At 40.3% G+C, this 19,302-nt stretch overlaps 1 protein-coding gene across 2 annotated transcripts in view; it reads right to left on the bottom strand.

The window, feature by feature from the left end:
• The window catches only part of PGM5 (phosphoglucomutase 5), a 180,145-nt gene that overhangs the window by 45,674 nt on the left and 115,169 nt on the right, over window positions 1–19,302 (bottom strand). For both annotated transcript variants that reach the window (XM_050761744.1, XM_050761745.1), the window contains 2 exons: window positions 8,879–9,014; window positions 4,687–4,870 (listed from right to left, as the gene is read on the bottom strand). In XM_050761744.1, coding sequence (XP_050617701.1) covers window positions 4,687–4,870; window positions 8,879–9,014 — 320 coding nt within the window. The remainder of the gene's footprint in view (window positions 1–4,686; window positions 4,871–8,878; window positions 9,015–19,302) is intronic.

The following is a 19,302-nucleotide window of genomic DNA, read 5'->3' as shown; positions in this document are numbered from 1 at the left end:
AAGGTGCCTTGGGTGCTCTGGAGCCTAAAGCTGCGCTTGAAGAGAATTTCTGGATAAAACAGGAAGAGCACAAATTTCGTTTAACAATTCACTGATGAAAATTATTTCTGTTATCTACTTTTTTTTAAGTAAGTAGAATTTAACCCAAACAAGAGATAACTGGGAATCTCCCACTACCTTGGGATCATCCATCTGAGCCTCAAATTTTACTGCAAAGTACTTTTAAAATATAATAAATAGAAGAATTGGGTGAGTGTTTTCCAACCCAAGGGCACACTGATTATTACTTTTAAAAATATACACCTGGGGTGTGTGTGTGTATGTGTGTATGTATGTGTGTGTGCGTGTGTCTGAAAGAGAGAGACAGAGAGAGAATAGTTGTATCCTTTTCTTGAACTGATATTCAATCAAATTAAGGATTCTGGTCAGGGGGAGGGCGCTGATATTTCTTGAGCATCAGTTAGGTACTTGCCACTGTACCTGAGGCTTCGCATGACTTTCTCTTCAAACCTTCCCCATGATGCATGTGTGATAACTATCACTAGCTCCTCCCCTCAAGTTGAAGTTCAAAGAAGTTAAATAACATGCCTAAAATCACAAATCTAGGCAGTGACAAAGCCAGCCTTCAATCCTGTGTCTGACTCCAACACAAGAGAATACTGAAGAGAACCACAGCAATCTGCCTCCCGTAGGAAGCAGATACTTGGCAGTATTATGTCTCCTCTGAGCTTTGCTAACAGAGAGATATAGTTCTGTTTCTCCTTATAGAAATAAAATCTCCTTCTATCTTAATTTAAAAATCATCCATAATATAGTAGGTTGTTTTAAAATAACAGTATTTTAAAATCACAAAGACATAATAACAAGGGTTAGCATCAAAGGTGTGGAGAAACTGGAACCCTCGTATACAGTTGGCAGGAATGTCAAGTGGTGCAATTACTTCTGAAGACCGTAGGGCAGTGCCTTTAAGGGTTAAACATAAGTTACCATTTGACCCAGTAATTCCACTCCTAAGTGTGTACCCAGGAGAACTGAAAACCTGTCTCTGCACAAAATCTTGTAGATGGATGCCCATAGCAGCATTATAGTGAAAAAGTGGAAATACCTCACATGTCCAACAACAAATGGATGGATAAACAAACTGTGGTACATCCATGTGATAGAATATTACTTGGTAATAAAAGGAATGAAGTACTGATATATGGTACAACATGGATGAACCCTGAAAATATGACACTAAGTGAAAGAAGCTAGTCATAAAGGACCAGGTATTATATGATTCCATTTATATAAAACGTCCCAAATAGGCAAATCCATAGAGACAGAAAGATCAGGGGTTGCCAGGGGCTGGGGGTTGGAGGGATGCTGGAGGGAAGATGACAGCTGAAGAGCACAACATGTCTTTTCTGGGGCAATGAAAGTGTTCTGAACTGGTTGTGGTGATAACTGCACAACTCTGTAAATATACTAAGAACTGTGGAAGTATGCCCTTTAAATGAGTGAACTGTATGGTATATGAATTGTACCTCAATAAAGATATTATATATTTGCATTTTAAAACTGTACCATGAAAAAAACAAATTATGCATTTGGTAGGCTGTCAATAAATATCCACTGAATGAATGCACTGAGGTACTTAATGGCTATTTTAGAACACTAGCTTATTTAAATTCAAATAAGTCTTTTAGATGTCTGTAGTGTGAAAAGTATGCTTATTTTGCACTATGTTACCTAAAGTGTGCCCCAGACTCAACTATCCCTGGGACTGAATGCTGATGAATGCTGACATCCTGAGAGGGTCTCCACAGCACTGCTATGCAGGGATTCCACCTCTACCCAACAGGACCAACTGTAGCAAAGGAATCATCTGTAACTTGCCAACAATGGGGATGCTGCTAAGTATTAACTAACTGGTCTCTCATCACCCCCATTGAGCCAAACCCAGACCTGCAGAGAAGCTCTAGTGTGTCTCAGGACTACCAGCCAATGAAGATATCACCTGGGTCCTGGAATCTGGGGAAAGGAACAAAAATCTTCTTTCTTTACCAGAAACATTCCCAGAGCAGATCCTGGTGGCATGTATCTATTTATAGCTACATTTGAGCTCAGAAGAGCAAAGAAGAGACTGGGGGAAATCAATATTGTATCAGTCCGTTTTCATACTGCTATGAAGAAATACCCAAGACTGGGTAATTTCTAGCAGAAAGAGGTTTAATGGACTCACAATGATGGTGGAAGGTGAAGGAGGAGCAAAGACACATCTTACATGGCAGCAGACAAGAAAGCATGTGCAGGGGAAGTGCCCTTTATAAAAACACCAGATCTCATGAGACTTATTTACTACCACAAGACCGCACAGGAAAAACCTGCCCCCATGATTCAATTACCTCCTACCTGGTCTCTCCCATGACACGTGGGGATTATGGGAGCTACAACTCAAGATAAGATTTGGGTGGGGACACAGCCAAACCATATCAGATACATTCCAGTGTAAAAATGAAAACCAACAGTCAGAGTTATTGAGGGGGAGGGGAAATGAAGTAAATAGATGAACTGGAGATCCAGTTGAGGAATTGGCCTGATGTGAACAGTTAAAGAAAATCCAAGGAAAAGGTATCCAAACACTGAGTACATTGAGGAAGAGATAAGGTAGAGGAATACTGGATTAACAGCAAAACAAATAAGCTCAACAGACAAGCTTCTTGCAAGTAGATAAAATCCATAACTGAGTGCAGATTAGACCACTCCCTCAAAGGAATGGTTTCTAAGCCTTCCTTGTCAGTGAGCAAAAATATCCCAAGGATACTTTAAAAAACACATTATTTTATATCTCTTGAATTCTACATCAAAATGAGACTTGGATCTAAGAAAAGTTTGTAAAATGGAAGTGGGAATGTGGTCCAAAACTGGAAAAGATCTATCCAGGGCACAGGGGCTCAAAGATGCCAGCTGAGCTCCTGACTTCACATCTCCAAGGACTGATTCATTGGTGTTATTTCAGAGTGAATTCAGTCCAGTCTACAAGCAACCTTCCTTGAGTGAAACAAAACACAACAAAAGATATATTGTGCACCCCATACATAAAAGATAGCTAGGAGCTTTTGGGTATTTTATTTCATTTCATTTCTAAAGCAATTCTGTGAAATAGGTATTTTACAGATGAGGAAGAAACTATGGCTCAAATCAAGCAACTTTCCCAAAGCCACACACTACTAAGCAGTAGGGGTAGAATTTTATTCTGAGTTTTCTAAATTCTTACCCACTATTTTCTCTACTGCCCTGTGTATTTTCAAAGCAGGGTTGTAATCAATTTGTTGGGTCAGGGAAGGGCTTCTATAATGAAGGACTGGTGTTTTGATAGAGATGAAAGATCATCTAAGCTAACCAGAGAGAGAACTAAGCTAATCAGAAAGAGAATACCAAGATAGTAACAAGAGGCATTAGACTTTGGAGTATCTGCAAGTCAAGGGACCGTAGGACAAGGAGGACATAGGAAACACTAGTCAAATTAAAATAGCAGTAACTGCCATTGTACGTAGTCCCAAAATATCTGCAGCTTTGACTTAACACTCTGTACTTATGAAGAATATATAAAAAGATAAGAATTTGGAAATTTTAGAATGGAATTTCTCTTAACATTGCTCAAGGTATGTTATTTAGACTGTAAACATTAACATGTGCTTCCAGAAGGGGCAATATTTGCTATGGCCAGTAAATAAACCAAACTGAGAAGAGAAATAATCATAGTAGCTATCAACTTTGCTTACACAATTCATAAAGACAAGACCTTAATAGAAGCTGCAGTTGATTCACCTACTTATCTATGATGCTCAGTCTGAACCACATGTCTTCCTTTTGGGTTTTCTGGGTACCAAACCCACCCAACTAAGCTCCTGTGATTTTTTTTAGTGACATAAGGTAATGGAAAGTAAAATATCCCTGTACGTAGGGGCCCAAGGACAGGGATCTTTAGTTCTTGGTAACTTTTCTGAATCCGTCACCAATAATGGCCACCACATACAAGCACCTGCAGCTACAAACATTTCAGAAGGAAATATTGGGTCTGTATTTATTTGACATATTGGTCTATCCATTACCAAGTGGAAAGAATACTGGACATACAGTACTCATGTTATTTTGTTGTTGTTATTTGTTTGTTGTTTTGTGTGTATGTGTATGTGTGTGTGTGTGTTTGAGACATGGTCTCACTCTGTCTCCCACGATGAAGTACAGTGGTGTGATCATGAGTCACTGCAGACTCAACCACCTGGGCTCAAGCGATCCTCCCACCTCAGCCTCCCAAGTGGCTGGAACTACAAGTGTGTGCCACCATGCCCAGCTATTTTTATTTTTTATTTTTTTGGTAGAGATGGGGTCTCACTTTGTTGCCCAAGATGGTCTCGAACTCCTGAGCTCAAAAGTGATCCTCCCACCTTGGCCTCCCAAAATGCTGGGATAACAAGTATTAGTTACTGCGCCTGGCCAGAGAAGGCCGGTGTTCTAATCTACCCTGTGCACTAACTTGTTAGGTGTCTTTCATCAAGGGCTTTCTTCTTTCCTGGCTGCAGAGTTCTCATCTATAAAATGAGGTCATCTTAGATCATCCCTAAGGACCTCTCCAGTTCTAGGACATTTTGGCCACTGGTTCTGCCTGATAACCTGTCTTAGTGATTTCCTGGAAAGTACCTGTTTCTTGGTCACAGTGCCATCCACAGGGTCCACGTATTCAAAGCTATCCGTCTTCGCCACACTGTAGACATGGCTCCCCACAGCAAACTGCTGGCCAATGAAGGATTTGTCTGTGACCAGGGCCTCCAGGTCCCTCATGATATAATATGTCGTCTTGGGATCCAACCCCTCATAGTCAAACCTGGTGAGGACACAGGAGGAACAGAAACCTAATCAGAGAACCAGCAACTGGGTGGCCCGCTTACAGTCATCTAATCATTGGTTCTGTTTTCAGGAAAGGACAGTACAGAAATGCACCTTCAACTGATCTCCCCTCCTCCATCCGACCCTTACAATCCATTCCCCATACAGTGACCAGAGTAATCTTGTAAAAATCAGATCATGCCACTTTCTATTAAATCCCTCTATAAATTCCTATCACATTGAGAACAAAACTCAACACCTTAACCTTGGTCTATCAGGCATGGTAGGATGTGCCCTTGCCCACCTCTTTGACTCGACTTTGTTCTGTCTTTTTACCCTTGTTCACTGACTCCAGCCACACTGGCCTCTTCTCCAGTGCGCATTGACATTGCACCCATTCCTACCTCTGGGCCCTTTGCACTTGCTGTGTGTTCCCTCTACCTTGTACATTCTTCTGCCAGCTCTTCAAATACCAGGCTCATTCTCTCCTTCCATTTTCAAACCCATTGCCACCATTAGAATGTGACCTTCTCTGACCATGTATTTAAGGCAGCTTCCCCACTCTGTCTTCTTCTCTCATCACCCTTTATATTTTCTTTTGGTAGTTACCCCAAACTGTATGTATCTTGTTTTTATATTTGTTTATCTATTCATTATCTGTCTTTGGCCACCAGAATGTGAGCTCCAGGAGGACAGACACCTTAGCTGTCTTGTTCTCTGCTACTTCTGGTACATAGTAAGTTTTATGTAAGTAGAATGGAATGAAAAATGGGAGAAATGGAAGGAAGGAAAGAGAGAGAAAACAAGGTAAAAAGAAAGGGAGAAGGGGAACTGAGCATACTATAGAACTCTTGGAAACTTGGAAGACATGTCACAATTGTTCCATTCAAAAAAGACCTCCTAGCCAAGAGTAGCAATGTAACAATGGGACTGAAAGTCAATTAGAAAAAAAAAAAAGACTAAAAATAATACCAATTGCATTTGTCATTGTGGGGTTTAAAATATGGTGATGTATACCAAGAGTTGGCACAGTGCCAGGCACTGGTGCTTAAAAAAGCTAACTATTTTTATTTGCCATCACTACCATAAAGAAACTATCTTTTACAATGTCAGATGGTCTTGGCTGAGACCAAATGGCACACCTAGGAGTGTCTGTTTAAGAAGGAAGCCATAGGAGGGGCAGCTCCACCCAAGTCACTGTGGAGGATCTTACATTTGGGCTTCCTGTAGCATAGAAAAAAGGATGTGAGTTCTCAGAGTGAACTGAAAGAAGGAAGCTCTAAATAGTTGTTACTACTTTTTTCCGCTTAAAATCTTTTAAGACATCCAGTAAACATCAGCATATTAGCCAAGATGCAAAATATGGAATAATACCATGTCTAGCAATGGGTCCCCTGCATCTATATCCCTTTCTTTTATTCTCTTCCTCCTACACAAGGTGTTTTTTTCTCAGCCTCAGACGGATAAAAAAGGAACTCTCTCAGAACATTCTTTTTCAGCAGTGCATATATTCTGAGACTGCAGTGACTTTAAAGGTAGACATTTGGGGAAGATAGAGACCTAACAAAGGAGAAAGGGGCAGGAAGACAGGAGAAGAGAGTCTAGCAGGAGATAGAGAGGCATTGAAAGAGATTCAGGAGTTGAAAAAAATCCACTAGTATGATAGATCACGTTCAGTCTAGGGTTGAGAATCATCAGATTCATTTGCTCAAACGTTCACCTTCATATACAAGCAGGATCTAGCACTGCCTTCCACCCCCAAATCCCCATCTGACAACCACCAATAACAACACACTTTCAAGGAAGAAACCCTGAAATGGAGGATTCCCTCTGGGGTCTACTCATACAAGGAAAACAATCTGGAAGATTTTCTCAGATATTCAGGCTCAGTATTAGTTAAAGTGAAATTGTTTTATTATTTTCAGCCTGCCAAGAAAATTGTCAAGCGAGGAATAATTACATTTCCCAAGCACCTTTTAATTTGCCATTTGCTGGGGGTTGAAGGAAATGTTTACCTTTCATTCTATGTATTTTCTCCTCCCTTTTTCTTTATCTCTGTGATCTTTTTGGACAGAAATCTGAAACATAACTCAATGTCCTAGAAGAAATTAAATCTATCGCATATTATCCTCTAATATGGTATTTGTAATGAAGAAGTAATTATCGTGTAAGCTCTTGGCCACAAAAAATAAACTACATTATAAATACAGTTATCATAACACCGATTATTCAAGACACCAGCAGAAACCTAGATAATCATTCCACAAATTATGAGGAACACATCTCTGATTCAAAGCGATCTCACTAGGCCAGAGGTTGTCAATCATAATATATTTTGTCATGTTGGACCTTTTGGAACAGTTTCATGCAACTGAAGAATGTCATCTGCCAATTAACTCTTGGTATACCAGGAAAAAAAAACACACACACGAATCAGGGGGTTTTGGTACTTGTTAGAAACAATGATGAGTAAACCAAGTTTCTACCTGTCCTGAGAATTCATTTTTTATGATACACTGAATAATTTGAGGTGTTTTGCAAGCTATCACATCCCCAGCTTTCTTGACTAAATGGGAACTAAGAATATGATATCATTGTTGTCTACATCTCCCAGAAGATTGCAATCTCTTTGATTTAACGAGTACAATCATGGGCTTCCTTATTCTCTGATACACATCTAAGTAAAAGGCTTCTTAACAGAAGAAATAATCACCTTATAAGGGAAGCCTAAAGCTCTCTTTCTGTCCCTTGAGCTCTTGAAACACAACCAAACATTCAAAGTAGTTAACTATTCATAAACAAAGCAAAATGAGTCACAATCTTTCTGTTTTTAATACAGAGTCTCTGAGACTATCCAAGGATTCCCTTGCCCCACCTCCAAGATCTTTACAGTTAACATCGTTTCCTACTCCCTCCTCCTAACCCATGGCTTGGTTCTTGTTATGTACACACATCTAGCATACCTAGGTTCACACTCCTAGCAAGTAACCACACTTCCAGAATACTCTTACTTTCATTTACTTAAACAATAGGAAAGTGACATAGACCCCCAACCCTAAGTTCCTACCCACTGATCTTTCCTTTCCTTCCTTCCAAAATAATGGTTTCCTTTTCTGTACTTCTTTTCCCCTGTTTTTTTGTTTATTTGTTTTTTGTTGTTTTTGAGATGGAGTCTCACTCTGTTGCCCAGGCTGTAGTGCAATGAGTGGAGATCCACTCACTACAACCTCCGCCTCCCAGGTTCAAGCGATTCTCCTGCCTCAGCCTCCCGAGTAGCTACAGGTGGGCACCACCAAACCCAGCTACTTTTTGTATTTTTAGTAAAGAAGAGTTTCACCATGTTGGTCAGGCTGGTCTCAAACTCCTGACCTCAGGTGATCCACCTGCCTTGGTCTCCCAAAGTGCTGGGATTACAGGCATGAGCCACCATACCTGGCCTGTACCTCTTTTCATGAGGATAAAACTTTAGCAATATCTGGGGCTCTTGAACCATGAGGTTCCTTCAAAGGGTGCCAGCTCAGGCATCTTGGACATTGAACCTGATTATTGGTGAGGAGGTAAGACAGAGGTAGAGAGAGGATTATGAAAGCACCCCAACCTGTCACAGCTTCTGTGTCTGCCTTTTTTACTTGATAAATATGGATGGAAAACCAACAAGAAATGCCTCTGGTTTGACTGCATGACTCTCACAGCCATGATAGTAACCAAATAACTTTTCAAAGCTCTGCAGTTCAGAGTTCGTTGAGATGGACATCTACCTTATAAGCATTGATGAAAAGATTACAGAGTGATGTCATAAGGAGAAAGGAAATTGGTGCCTTCCAGCTTGGTAGCCTTTGACACTATCCCCAACCATCTATAAGGGGTGATTCAGCTCCAGCCTCTGTGTTCCTCAGATCTTCTGGGAAGATGCCTCCTTTTTAAGGTTCTAGCCCATTCGTTTTAGAAACTTGTTCTAGGAGTATTTCTTCAGGGTCCATACAGAGACCCTTCCCCTTCTCCTCACCTGCAATAGTAGTGGCGGCCAAATTTGGCCCAGTGATCTCGGACAATTTCCTCCACACTCTGCTTCCGGGCAGCAATAATGGAGAGCCAGACCAAGACAGCCCACAGGCCATCCTTCTCTCGGAGGTGGTCAGAGCCTAAGGGTGAAAGAAAAATTCTACTGAGGATTCATTTCTGGGAGCAAAGCAAAAGCTAAATGAACTAAGAAGGCCAGTTAGCGATTGAGTGTTATGTAGACATCATCACCTCTTTATTTTCTTCAAAGCACTTGTCCTTATTTGATGATTTAATGTCCTTATTTAAATGATTGGATCTATTTATCCATTATGTTAAATATGTGTCTCCTGATACATTTGCATTTCTGAAAAATATGCAACTGAAATTCAAATAAAATAACAAAAAGTAAAACTTGGATTCTGAAGGAATCAGAGAGCCAAGTTGACATCTCATTAGCCCAATGAGATTATTCATTTAGTCAGTAAATATTTGGTGACCGCTACAATATATCAAGCATTGTTCTACATCTTGGGGTAAAGCAGTGAATAAGATAGTTCTTTACTCATAAAGTTTGAATCCAAGTAGATGGAGTTAGATGGAGAAAGGCAAAGAAAAGTAGATAAGAGAACAAGATGCATCAAATAAGGATAAGTGCTTTGAAGAAAATCAAGAGGTGATGATGTCACAGAGCATAACAGCACCAAAAGCTGCTTTACCTAAGGTGGGATGGCGGTCCCCCCACCCAACAGATATGTCCCCCTGGAACCTGTGAATGTGACCTTATTTTGGGAAATACTCTTTGCAGATATAATTAAGTTAGGAATCTTGAGGTGAGATTATCTCAATCTCATCTGGATTATCCAGGTAGCACCTAAATACAATGATAAATGTTCTTATAAGAAGAGGAGAAGACACAGAAGAGGAGAAATACAGAGGGGCAAGCTATATGCAGATGGAGGCAGAGATTACAGTTATGCCGCCACAAGTCATGGAACGTGTGGAGCCACCAGAAACTGAAAGAGGCAAGGGGAATCCTCCTCTACAGCCTTCCAAGGAAGCGTGGTCCTGCCAACACCTTGGTTTTAGACTTCTGGCCTCCAGAACTATAAGAGAATACATTTGTACTGCTTTAAGCCATCCAGTTGGTGGTGATTTGTTATGACAGCCCTAGGAGATTAATACAGATAGTTAGGGTTTGCCCCCTCTGAGGTAATGGCATCTGAGCTGACACCTGAGAAGGAGTCAGCCACGCCAAGATCTGGGGATGATGTATTCCAAGCTAGGGCACAGAAAAAGCAAAGTTCCTGAGGTAGGAATGAATAGAGAAGCTAAATCCCACAGCTATTCATACAGAAAGAGTTAGAAGCAGTTCTTATTGCATCATGCACACAAATGAAGACTGCAGTCTAAATGACCAGCTTCCTGTGCAATGAGAACCCAGAAGAGTGTGTCACAGGCCCATTTAGGTATCTGTTAGCCAATTATAAGCTCTTTCTGAAGTGAATAAAGCCATGAATGTAAAGAAATGTGTTGTATTGCGAGACATGTGGTATTCTGGCGAAAGCTTTAGAATTAGGGCTTAAGCCAAATTGCTACCTCACAGATGTGTGGAAAGTTATTACAAAGTCATTAATTCCCCTGAGCCTCAGCTTCTCATTTGTAAAATGGGGACCCCATCACCCATTTTGCAGCATTGTTTTATCAACTTAATCAAGTTAAGAGGACAAACTCTAGAGTTAAATTTCTCATGTTCTAATCCTGGCTCAGTCATTTAGCTTTGTTTGCAGTACTGATCTGTAACCTATGGACAATAACAGCCCCGACCCCATGGGGTTACTGTCAGGATTAAGCAAGTAAATATGCCTAGATGTTTAGAACAGTGACTGGGATATCACACATTTTTGCTGTTGATCTTGTTGGTGATTTTAATAAAGCTGTGTGCATTACCGCAAGATGCTGATTCCTCAATACACACTTTCACAAATTGTTCTTGGTTATTCATGTAATTTTATCCTCTAACTCTAGCAATAGTAACATCTTGAGAAACAGGACTGGGTCCATGGGGTGGACCTTCTTGCAGCAGGGCAATGAGAATGGACCACAGTGCTCTTGGGTTTCAGAACTATGAAATGTACATAGAAAATATGAAAACTGACAAGGGAGACCCAATGCCACAGAGCTGTTTAACCCCTGAAAATGGGATCAAACAATACTTAAGTCAAACATGTTTGACAACTTCTAACTAAAGCTACAGACCATTTATCGTGCTTGTGACATTTATGGTGTTAAATGTTAAACATTTTTTCTCAATAAGGAAAACATGCAAATCTGAGGGTGGCCATGAAGGTACTAAAATCAATAAGAGAAAGGATCAGGTTTTTAGTTCTTCCTATACACTGATCAAGGGTCTGTTAATGGCACTGCTGGATGTCCAGTTGTGGTTGACTCTGGGTTAACAGGACCCTGGGCATTAATCATCACACCATGAAGTGTCTTTAGTCTCATCCAGTGAATTCTTCACACTGCTACAAAAATGGAAGAAGTTTGGAAGATTGAGTTAGCTCCATGGCCAACTGCCAAAAAACAAGTCTAGGAAACCCTGCCCAGTGGGATCATTTCAAAACCTTTTGTCCTTTTATAGCTGAAAAAAAAATCACTTTTATTTACTGGCTAGAGAAAAATACCCTTTTGTTCTAAAACGTGGGCTTTGCATACCTTCGAACTCCAGCTGGATTACATTACCTAGAGATAGAACCATTAGATGCTGTTAAATCTGTGAGATAAGATGTCATAATTTAGTGCTAGAGGGACATAAAGTTCTTTTAGTTGGATAAACAAAAAAAACCCACCTCAACATTTGCAGCCAATTGCATAGTAAATTGTGAGTTGCCTTGAATATCCTTGCCTCCAAGTTAAACATTTGCCAAGGTTAATAAGGGGCTGATGATGAAGTAAAATTAACAATGCCCTTTAGAGTTCTTTGAATTTGGGACAGAGACATTAATGATGCTTCAATTACACAGATGTTTTCACTGGATGATTATAGTGTACTTTGGAGTGGGTTTGGGGGCTATAACTCTCCTTTTAAAAAGCCTTTCAGGCAAGTGAACGCTAATGCTGTATCAGCGACAGGCAGATTAAATAAGAAATGCCAGAAAAGCACAAAGGCATCAAACAGTTTTCTAAAATCCCACTATAAACAGAGTAAAAATGGGAGTAGAAATGTTCACGCTATATATATAACAGGGATAATAGGCTGGATATTTTTTAATGTTTTCATAAGTCAATAAGAAAAAGAGAAACCTCAATGGACAATGGCATGAAAGGGCACAAGCATGCAATTTTCAGAGGAAAATACTAACAGTCAACATTGGAACAAAAGTTCACCCTCATTGTGGTCGAAGAAAAGTATGTAAAATGGGATACCATCTGGGGCCTGTCAGGTTAGCAAAGGTTGGACGGGGGAAGAGTTAACTTGGCAATAATGATCAATAGTCTTTAAAAATATCATTCAGCTTTCGACCCAGCTATTTTATTTCTTAACCTTAAGTCATAGGACATTCAATGAAGTAGATACAAGGATAAAGAAAAATTGGAAAAATGTTGTTGTTTCATTTTTCTGAGACAGGGTCTTGCTGTCACCTGGGCTGGAGTGCAGGGGTTCGATCATGGTTCACTGCAGCCTCGACCTCCCAGGCTCAAGTGATCCTCCCACCTCAGTGTCTCTAGTAGCTGGGACTCTAGGTGCACACCACCATGCCTGGCTAATTTATTTATTTACTTTTTTAGAGGTGGGGTCTCACTATGTTGCCCAGGCTTAATTGTTGAACAATAGGATCATTGTACAAAATTTATTCAAAACCTTGTGTGTAGAAAAAATAAATAGGAATCTTTGGTAACACAGAAAACCATGTTTATTCAATTCTTTTTATTTTATTTTATTTTTATAGTTTCAGGAGGTACAAGTTCATGGATATATTGCCTAGTGGCTTTTAGTATACTTATCACTCAAATAGAAAACATTGTATCCAATAGGTAATTGTTCATTCCATTTTAATAAATGAAAAATCAGTTTACTAAAAAAGAATATTCAGTATATTTTTATAAAAAATATGTGTATATGTGTGTGCACAGGTAAACAGAAGAATATTCACCAAACTGTTAACATGGATATTATCTCTGAAGTGGTAGAACTGCAGATGTTTTTCCTTTCTTTCCTTTTAAATATTTTCACAACAATGTGTTATTTCATAAGAAAAAAATAAAATTTTAAAGTTGTTGGCCGGGCACAGTGGCTCACACCTATAATCACAGCACTTTGGGAGGTTGAGGTGGGTGAATCACCTGAGATCAGGAGTTCAAGACCCGCCTGGCCAACATGGTGAAACCTCGTCTCTACTAAAAATACAAAAAAAAAAAAAATTAGCTGGGCATGGCGGCAGACACATGTAATCCCAGCTACTTGGGAGGTTGAGGCAAGAGAATCATTTGAACCCAGAAGGTAGAGGTTGCAATGAGCTGAGATCACACCAATGCACTTCAGCCTGGGCAACAAGAGTGAAACTCCGTCTCAAAAAATAAAAATAAAAATAAAGAAAGTTGTCAATGGTGCATAGAAATTCACATTTAAAACATGCCTTTTCTAGAGTCATATAGTTGGGCTCATCTAGTATGTATTTTTTTTCTGATTGTCTTCTTTTGCTTAACAATATGCATTTATGGTTCCTTCATGTCTTTTTATGGCTTGAGAGTGCATGATTTTTTAGCACTGAATAACACCAGCGCAATTTTTGAAGCTTGCTGCCTGGCTCAGGACATTGCAGGGAGAATGTACCCATATTTCCAAAGCTGTAAGTACCACTCACCTTGCCTTTCTCATCCAATGTAGCCCGGCCCAAAGCCCATGCAACCTTATTCTGAGCAGCCCTGAGAAGCAGCCATTTCCACCCACACACCAGAAAGAGGGCGCTCAGCTCTTCTCTGCCATAACTCCAACAAAAACTGGTACAAAAAAAGAAGGCCATTTTTTTTTTTTTCCTAGAGAAATATCACTGTTCCCCCTCCACCCAAATTAAACTTTGAATTTTCTCAATCTTCAAAACCATGCTATGTGAGCTAGGCAGTACACTAGTAAGTATATTGCCCTCACAAAAGAAAAGGAAAAATAAAGACAATGCTCAATCATCTTAAAGGTGTTTTCTTCACATGGAAACACCAGTGTGGACACAGCTCAATAAAGCATCACATGCATTACTAACAGATCAAGCCACTACAGCTGAAACTCAGATAAGGAAATTCTAAATTTGTCAATTAGGAAAAATGTAAGTCAATTTGCACCTGTTGCCAACTCCAAGTTGTAACATAGGTTAACAATTTTCAAGTCTGCACTGCACATTAGAATCACCTAAGGAACTTTTAAAAAATGCCAACTCTCAGGTCTCACCCTGAACCAATAAAATAAAAACTTTCAATGATGGGGCCCAGGCATTGGTACTGCTTTTTTAAAAACTCCTTGGGTGATTTTCACAGGCAGCCAGGCTTGAGAGCCACTCGCTTCAGCAGAAAGGCACCGACCGTATGCAGTCTCATGTTTGGGGCAGATTGGCTGAGGGTAGTGAGTTAGGCCTCTTCCTCTTTTTACTTGAATGTGGTGCTAAGGGAAAGCAGCCATTGGTCTCCCATTTAATGCACGGCTCTGGCCTTGCTAACATGAGGGTTCTCACTGGAGTCAGCTTCAGTATCAAGGTCTCTCCTTGCCATTTTCATCTGGAAAACTGAGGACCTTGCCAGCTTTGGAATGACCAGCTCATCCTGGTTTGCATGGGATTTTCCCACTTTTAGCACATAAAGTCCCACATCCCACGGAACTTCTTATTTCTGGACAAACCAGGATTGTTGGTCATACAATAAGAAAGGCCACTCACTCAAAGAGGTTCCTGATTATTTTTGAAGCACAATTACAAGGAGGTTAAATTCCATTCTAAGAAGAAAGCAGCAAGGCACCAGGCACTGTGCTAGGAGATTTTATGCATCTATTATTTAATTTTCACAATTTGATAGCCCCCTTTTACAAATAAGAGATTGAGCTTAGGTCATCTGTATGAGGTCACACAGCTACTAAGTGGTAAAAAGAGGGTTCCAAGCTGGGCAATTTGGCTCCAAAGCCTATGGACAACTGCCACTGGATTATCCCAGCAATGCTGTGGCCCTCAGGAGTTGCAAGAAAGCAGGTAAAGCATCTTGTGTGATGAGAGCTGGGGCAGGCTTTCTAAAGGACAAGCTGCAAATTTTCCCTTTATTTCTCCAGTTTACCTTTTCTCATTTAGAAATGGTTTTCATTAATTTGCAGTGAAATTCTTTTCATCCTTTTTCAGCTACTCAAGACAAAACTTTGTCTTTGAAAAATAGTGGAGTTATGAGGTTGAAGTGGGGCCACTCTTTTTGGGTGGACCTGAGATTTGAGAACATGCTACAGAATTGCGATGGAGATAGATAGATCTGTACACTGATAGATTGATTTTCATTTCTCAAACCACTTACATTCAGATCTTTAATATCAGGCAAAAAAGCAAGACTCACTGAAAAAAATGTCACCTTTCTATGCTTAAAAACATGTTCTTAAATGTACCAATGTACCAATGTTCATCAACTAGAGAAAAAAGCTCTCCCACATGTAAGTCTGTCAGTGTCAGGTGTGAGCGCAGAAGAGTCAGACAGCAGCAAAGGACACATCCTGTGCTGTGGGCAATGTGGCTCCCAATGAATAATTCTATGTCACAACACATTTAATAAGTAAAATAATAATAAATAGTGTTTCACACAAGGCTGATATCCTGACCACAGCAACACCCTATAAACTCCCTGAGGGAAGGGCCTGTGTCTGAAATTACTCCTCACTCTACCCTGGGCTGGATCATAGAAGGTGTGCAGTAAATGTTCATTGAATGAATAAATGAATGCCTCTATAGTATGTAGTACATTTAATTAATCAGATTTGCTCCTCACTAAGGGTAGCTAGTTAGAAGCAACCTGAAATATCATGATGGAAGAAACCTACAGATCATCCCCTCAAACGAAGTTGTCTCGTAGTGAGGAAGTTGAATCACAGAGAAGCTAAGCTGTTTGTCCAAGAGAGGGGGAGTCAAGATGGAAGCTGGGTCCCTTAACCTCTTATGCCATGCTGTTTACATGACACCATTCTCCCAAGTTCCCTGGCATTCCTTCCACCTTCATCCAAAAGAATAACCAGGAGGGGACTGGGGAGGGTGGGAAATGACTCATCAGCATGACCTGAAAATAGCAGCAGCAGATACTGTGAAGCCAGCAAGGTAGGGTTTGAATTGTGGCTCAGCCAGTGCAACCTTGGCCAGCGGCTTGACATTCCTCCCTAAACCTCAATGACCTCATCAATAAAATGGGGTCATTAGGGTCCCTACCCCATCATTGTGAAGAAGACTCTAAAATAAAGTACAAGCAGCGCTAGGAATTGTGTCTATCATTTAGGAGGCATCAAGCCATCTATCTCAGAGCAGGGAGCACATTAACCATATCATGGCCAGCCAGCTGGCACACTTCCCTCACAGAGCATACCAGCGTGCTCCTAACTCATATATCCCAACTCATTTTTTTTTTTTTTTTTTTTTTTTTTTTGGTCACCAAGGCAGATAGGAACAACAGGACTCTGAGTTGTCTTTTTCTTTTAGATGGAGTCTCACTCTGTCACCCAGGCTGGAGTGCAATGGCATGATCTTGGCTCATCACAACCTCCACCTCCTGGGTTCAAGCGATTCTCCTGCCTTAGCGTCCCGAGTAGCTGGGATTACAGGCAACTGCCACCACGCCTGGCTAATTTTTGTATTATTAATAGAGATGAGGTTTCACCATGTTGGCCAGGCTGGTCTTGAACTCCTGACCTCAGGAGTTCACACTCCTTGGCCTCCCAAAGTGCTGGGATTACAGGTATGAGCCACCACACCCAGTCTCTCTCTCTCTCTTTTTTTTTTTTTTTAAAGAGACAGGGTCTTGCTATGTTGCCCAAGCTGGCCTTGAACTCCTGGCCTCAGGCAATCCTCCTGCCTTAGCCTCCCACATAGGCACAAACCACCATACCCCGTTTAAGAATTGTTCCTTGACAGGTCATACACTGAACCAAAAATCTCGCCAGTGGCTTTTAAGGTTGAAGACCTGTCACTTCTACAGTCACTATACTGTGTTCTCAGTGGGGCCACCTAGTAACTAGTAGTCTCCTAGAATGCAGATTGGGAAGCCTCAAAGCACAACTTTAGGGATTGTATCTAAATCCCAAGGGACAGTTCTCCTTGTTAAAAGTCCCTTACTAGACACTGGGAAAAGAATCCCTTAGTCGGTTTGGAAGTCTTCAGTCTCTGACCAGGGGCCATGATGTCCCAGTCAGTCCCAGGATACTCTGGTCAGTACAGATGTGGTCTCAGAAGCCCCACTCCTTTGTTTCTGCTCCACAATTAGGTGTCACACAACACTCCCTCTTACCACTTTTCATCAGCTTGGAGGATTAATAGAAGGATCAATGGAACTGGGACCATTGAGACTCCAAGAAAGGGATCTCAGGTAATGGAGACATTCTTCCAATGCTAAGTGAGAGTTCTGTTTCCCGGCACAGGTGTTGATCATTTACAGAAGATCCAGAAGGGAGTTTCAATTTTCTGGCCTCGTAAGAAGGCTCACGGGGATGTCAATCATAGCACCTCTGTGCTCTGGCCCAGCCTAGATTGAACTGCATACATGCACTCAGACTGTTTCAAATAGCCCCACAGAGAAACTGCTCATCTAGCACTGATAATGCTGTCATCATGGCCTCCTAAACCCACATCTGCAACCCAGCCAAATTTATACACACTGGCCACAAACAAGAAAAAGAAGTGCAGTAGGACCTCAGTAATCTTAAATGCATGGCTATATGGCCTCTTTCTCTCTCCTAGAGACTAGAGTTGGCAGATGCAAAAACAGACAAATATACAGGGAATAACCATCCAGACAGGCAATGGACTAAAGTTTTCCTATATTTTACCTTTTGAAGACATAAAATAGGAAATGTAATAATTGTATAAATAAAAGACAGTTAAACTTATTCAGTGTTTGTGCAACAGCACTACTGTGAACCCAATCTTCAGTTAGGATATACATCATTCATATGTGAAATATAAATGAAGAAAGAGGCGTGGCCCTAAACATGTTACAAACTCTACAGCTCTCAGGGGAAATAAAATGTTCATTCACAAAGTAACTGGAGAATAATAACATAAACCATAAGACAATAAAACACAAAGTGACTATGCTAAAGTCAGTAAGAATTTGGTGCATACAAAAGATCACTAAAGCTGGAACCTAGCCCACTGTTGAACATGGCTATTTCTGTTATTGTCAACAACCACAGGCATAAGAAATAAACAAGTTAATACAAAAATTATAAATACTTTAAAATCTGTTTATTAACACTAGTTTCAGGAAGGGGGATCTTCCTAGAAGCATGTTGTTAGCTATTAGTTTGTACCGATGATTATAATGATTGAGAATATTTAAAAAATATATTTTACATAATTCTAATTTTATCATTCATAACATTTCTCCCCATCCCTTTCCAAATAGTCTATATTTGTGCAATTTTGTTTTATAAACCTTCCCAAATCTTGGGATACCCAAACACCCAGATCTTCAGAAACACATCCATTTAAGGATGACAAAAAGATAACTACTAGTAATGCAAGGAAGAAATGACAAAATGAAAATTCTTTGTTTCTTCCTTCCACCCACCTACCTTCCATTCATCTTTCCAGCCTTCCTTCCCTTCTACCGTTCATCCTTCTATCTTTCCACCCATCCTACAACCATTTACTTAGGGCCGAACATTTATCAAACAAATAGAGCTGAACAAGATAGACATGGGCCCTGTCTTCAGGGCATTTACAATATTGGCATGGAATCCATGCATGGAAGCATCCAGCAAACCTCAGAAGACTGGAAAGATACTCAGGAGTCCTTGTGACACAGAATACACATATACTCGGGGCCTCATCTTGTGCTAGAAATTGCGCACATATGAAAACAGTCAACCTCAGGAGCACCAGGCTGTACTCAGAGTTCACAGTGGAAAAATTTGGTGTGACAAGTATGGACAACTCATGCTAATGCCAGGAGCTTTGGATTCAATTCCAAATTTCTAGAAAGAGATGAATACATACAAGAGGTACATACTAAGTGCTTATTAAAAAAACACTATTATTTTTGTGAAAAACTCAACAAAGTACTTACTTGGAAATAATAAATATTGTTACATCACTTGATTTTTGTTGGCAAATTTGTATGACTATTGACATTAGTTTTTAAAGAATACATAGTCAAAAGTAATAGTGGCTGGCATGGTGGTTAATGCCTGCAATCCCAGCACTTTGG

Source organism: Macaca thibetana, chromosome 15 (genome assembly GCF_024542745.1).
Source record: "Macaca thibetana thibetana isolate TM-01 chromosome 15, ASM2454274v1, whole genome shotgun sequence".
In the NCBI taxonomy this organism is placed as follows: Eukaryota; Metazoa; Chordata; class Mammalia; order Primates; family Cercopithecidae; genus Macaca; species Macaca thibetana.
This window is presented reverse-complemented; position numbering and strand designations above follow the sequence as displayed.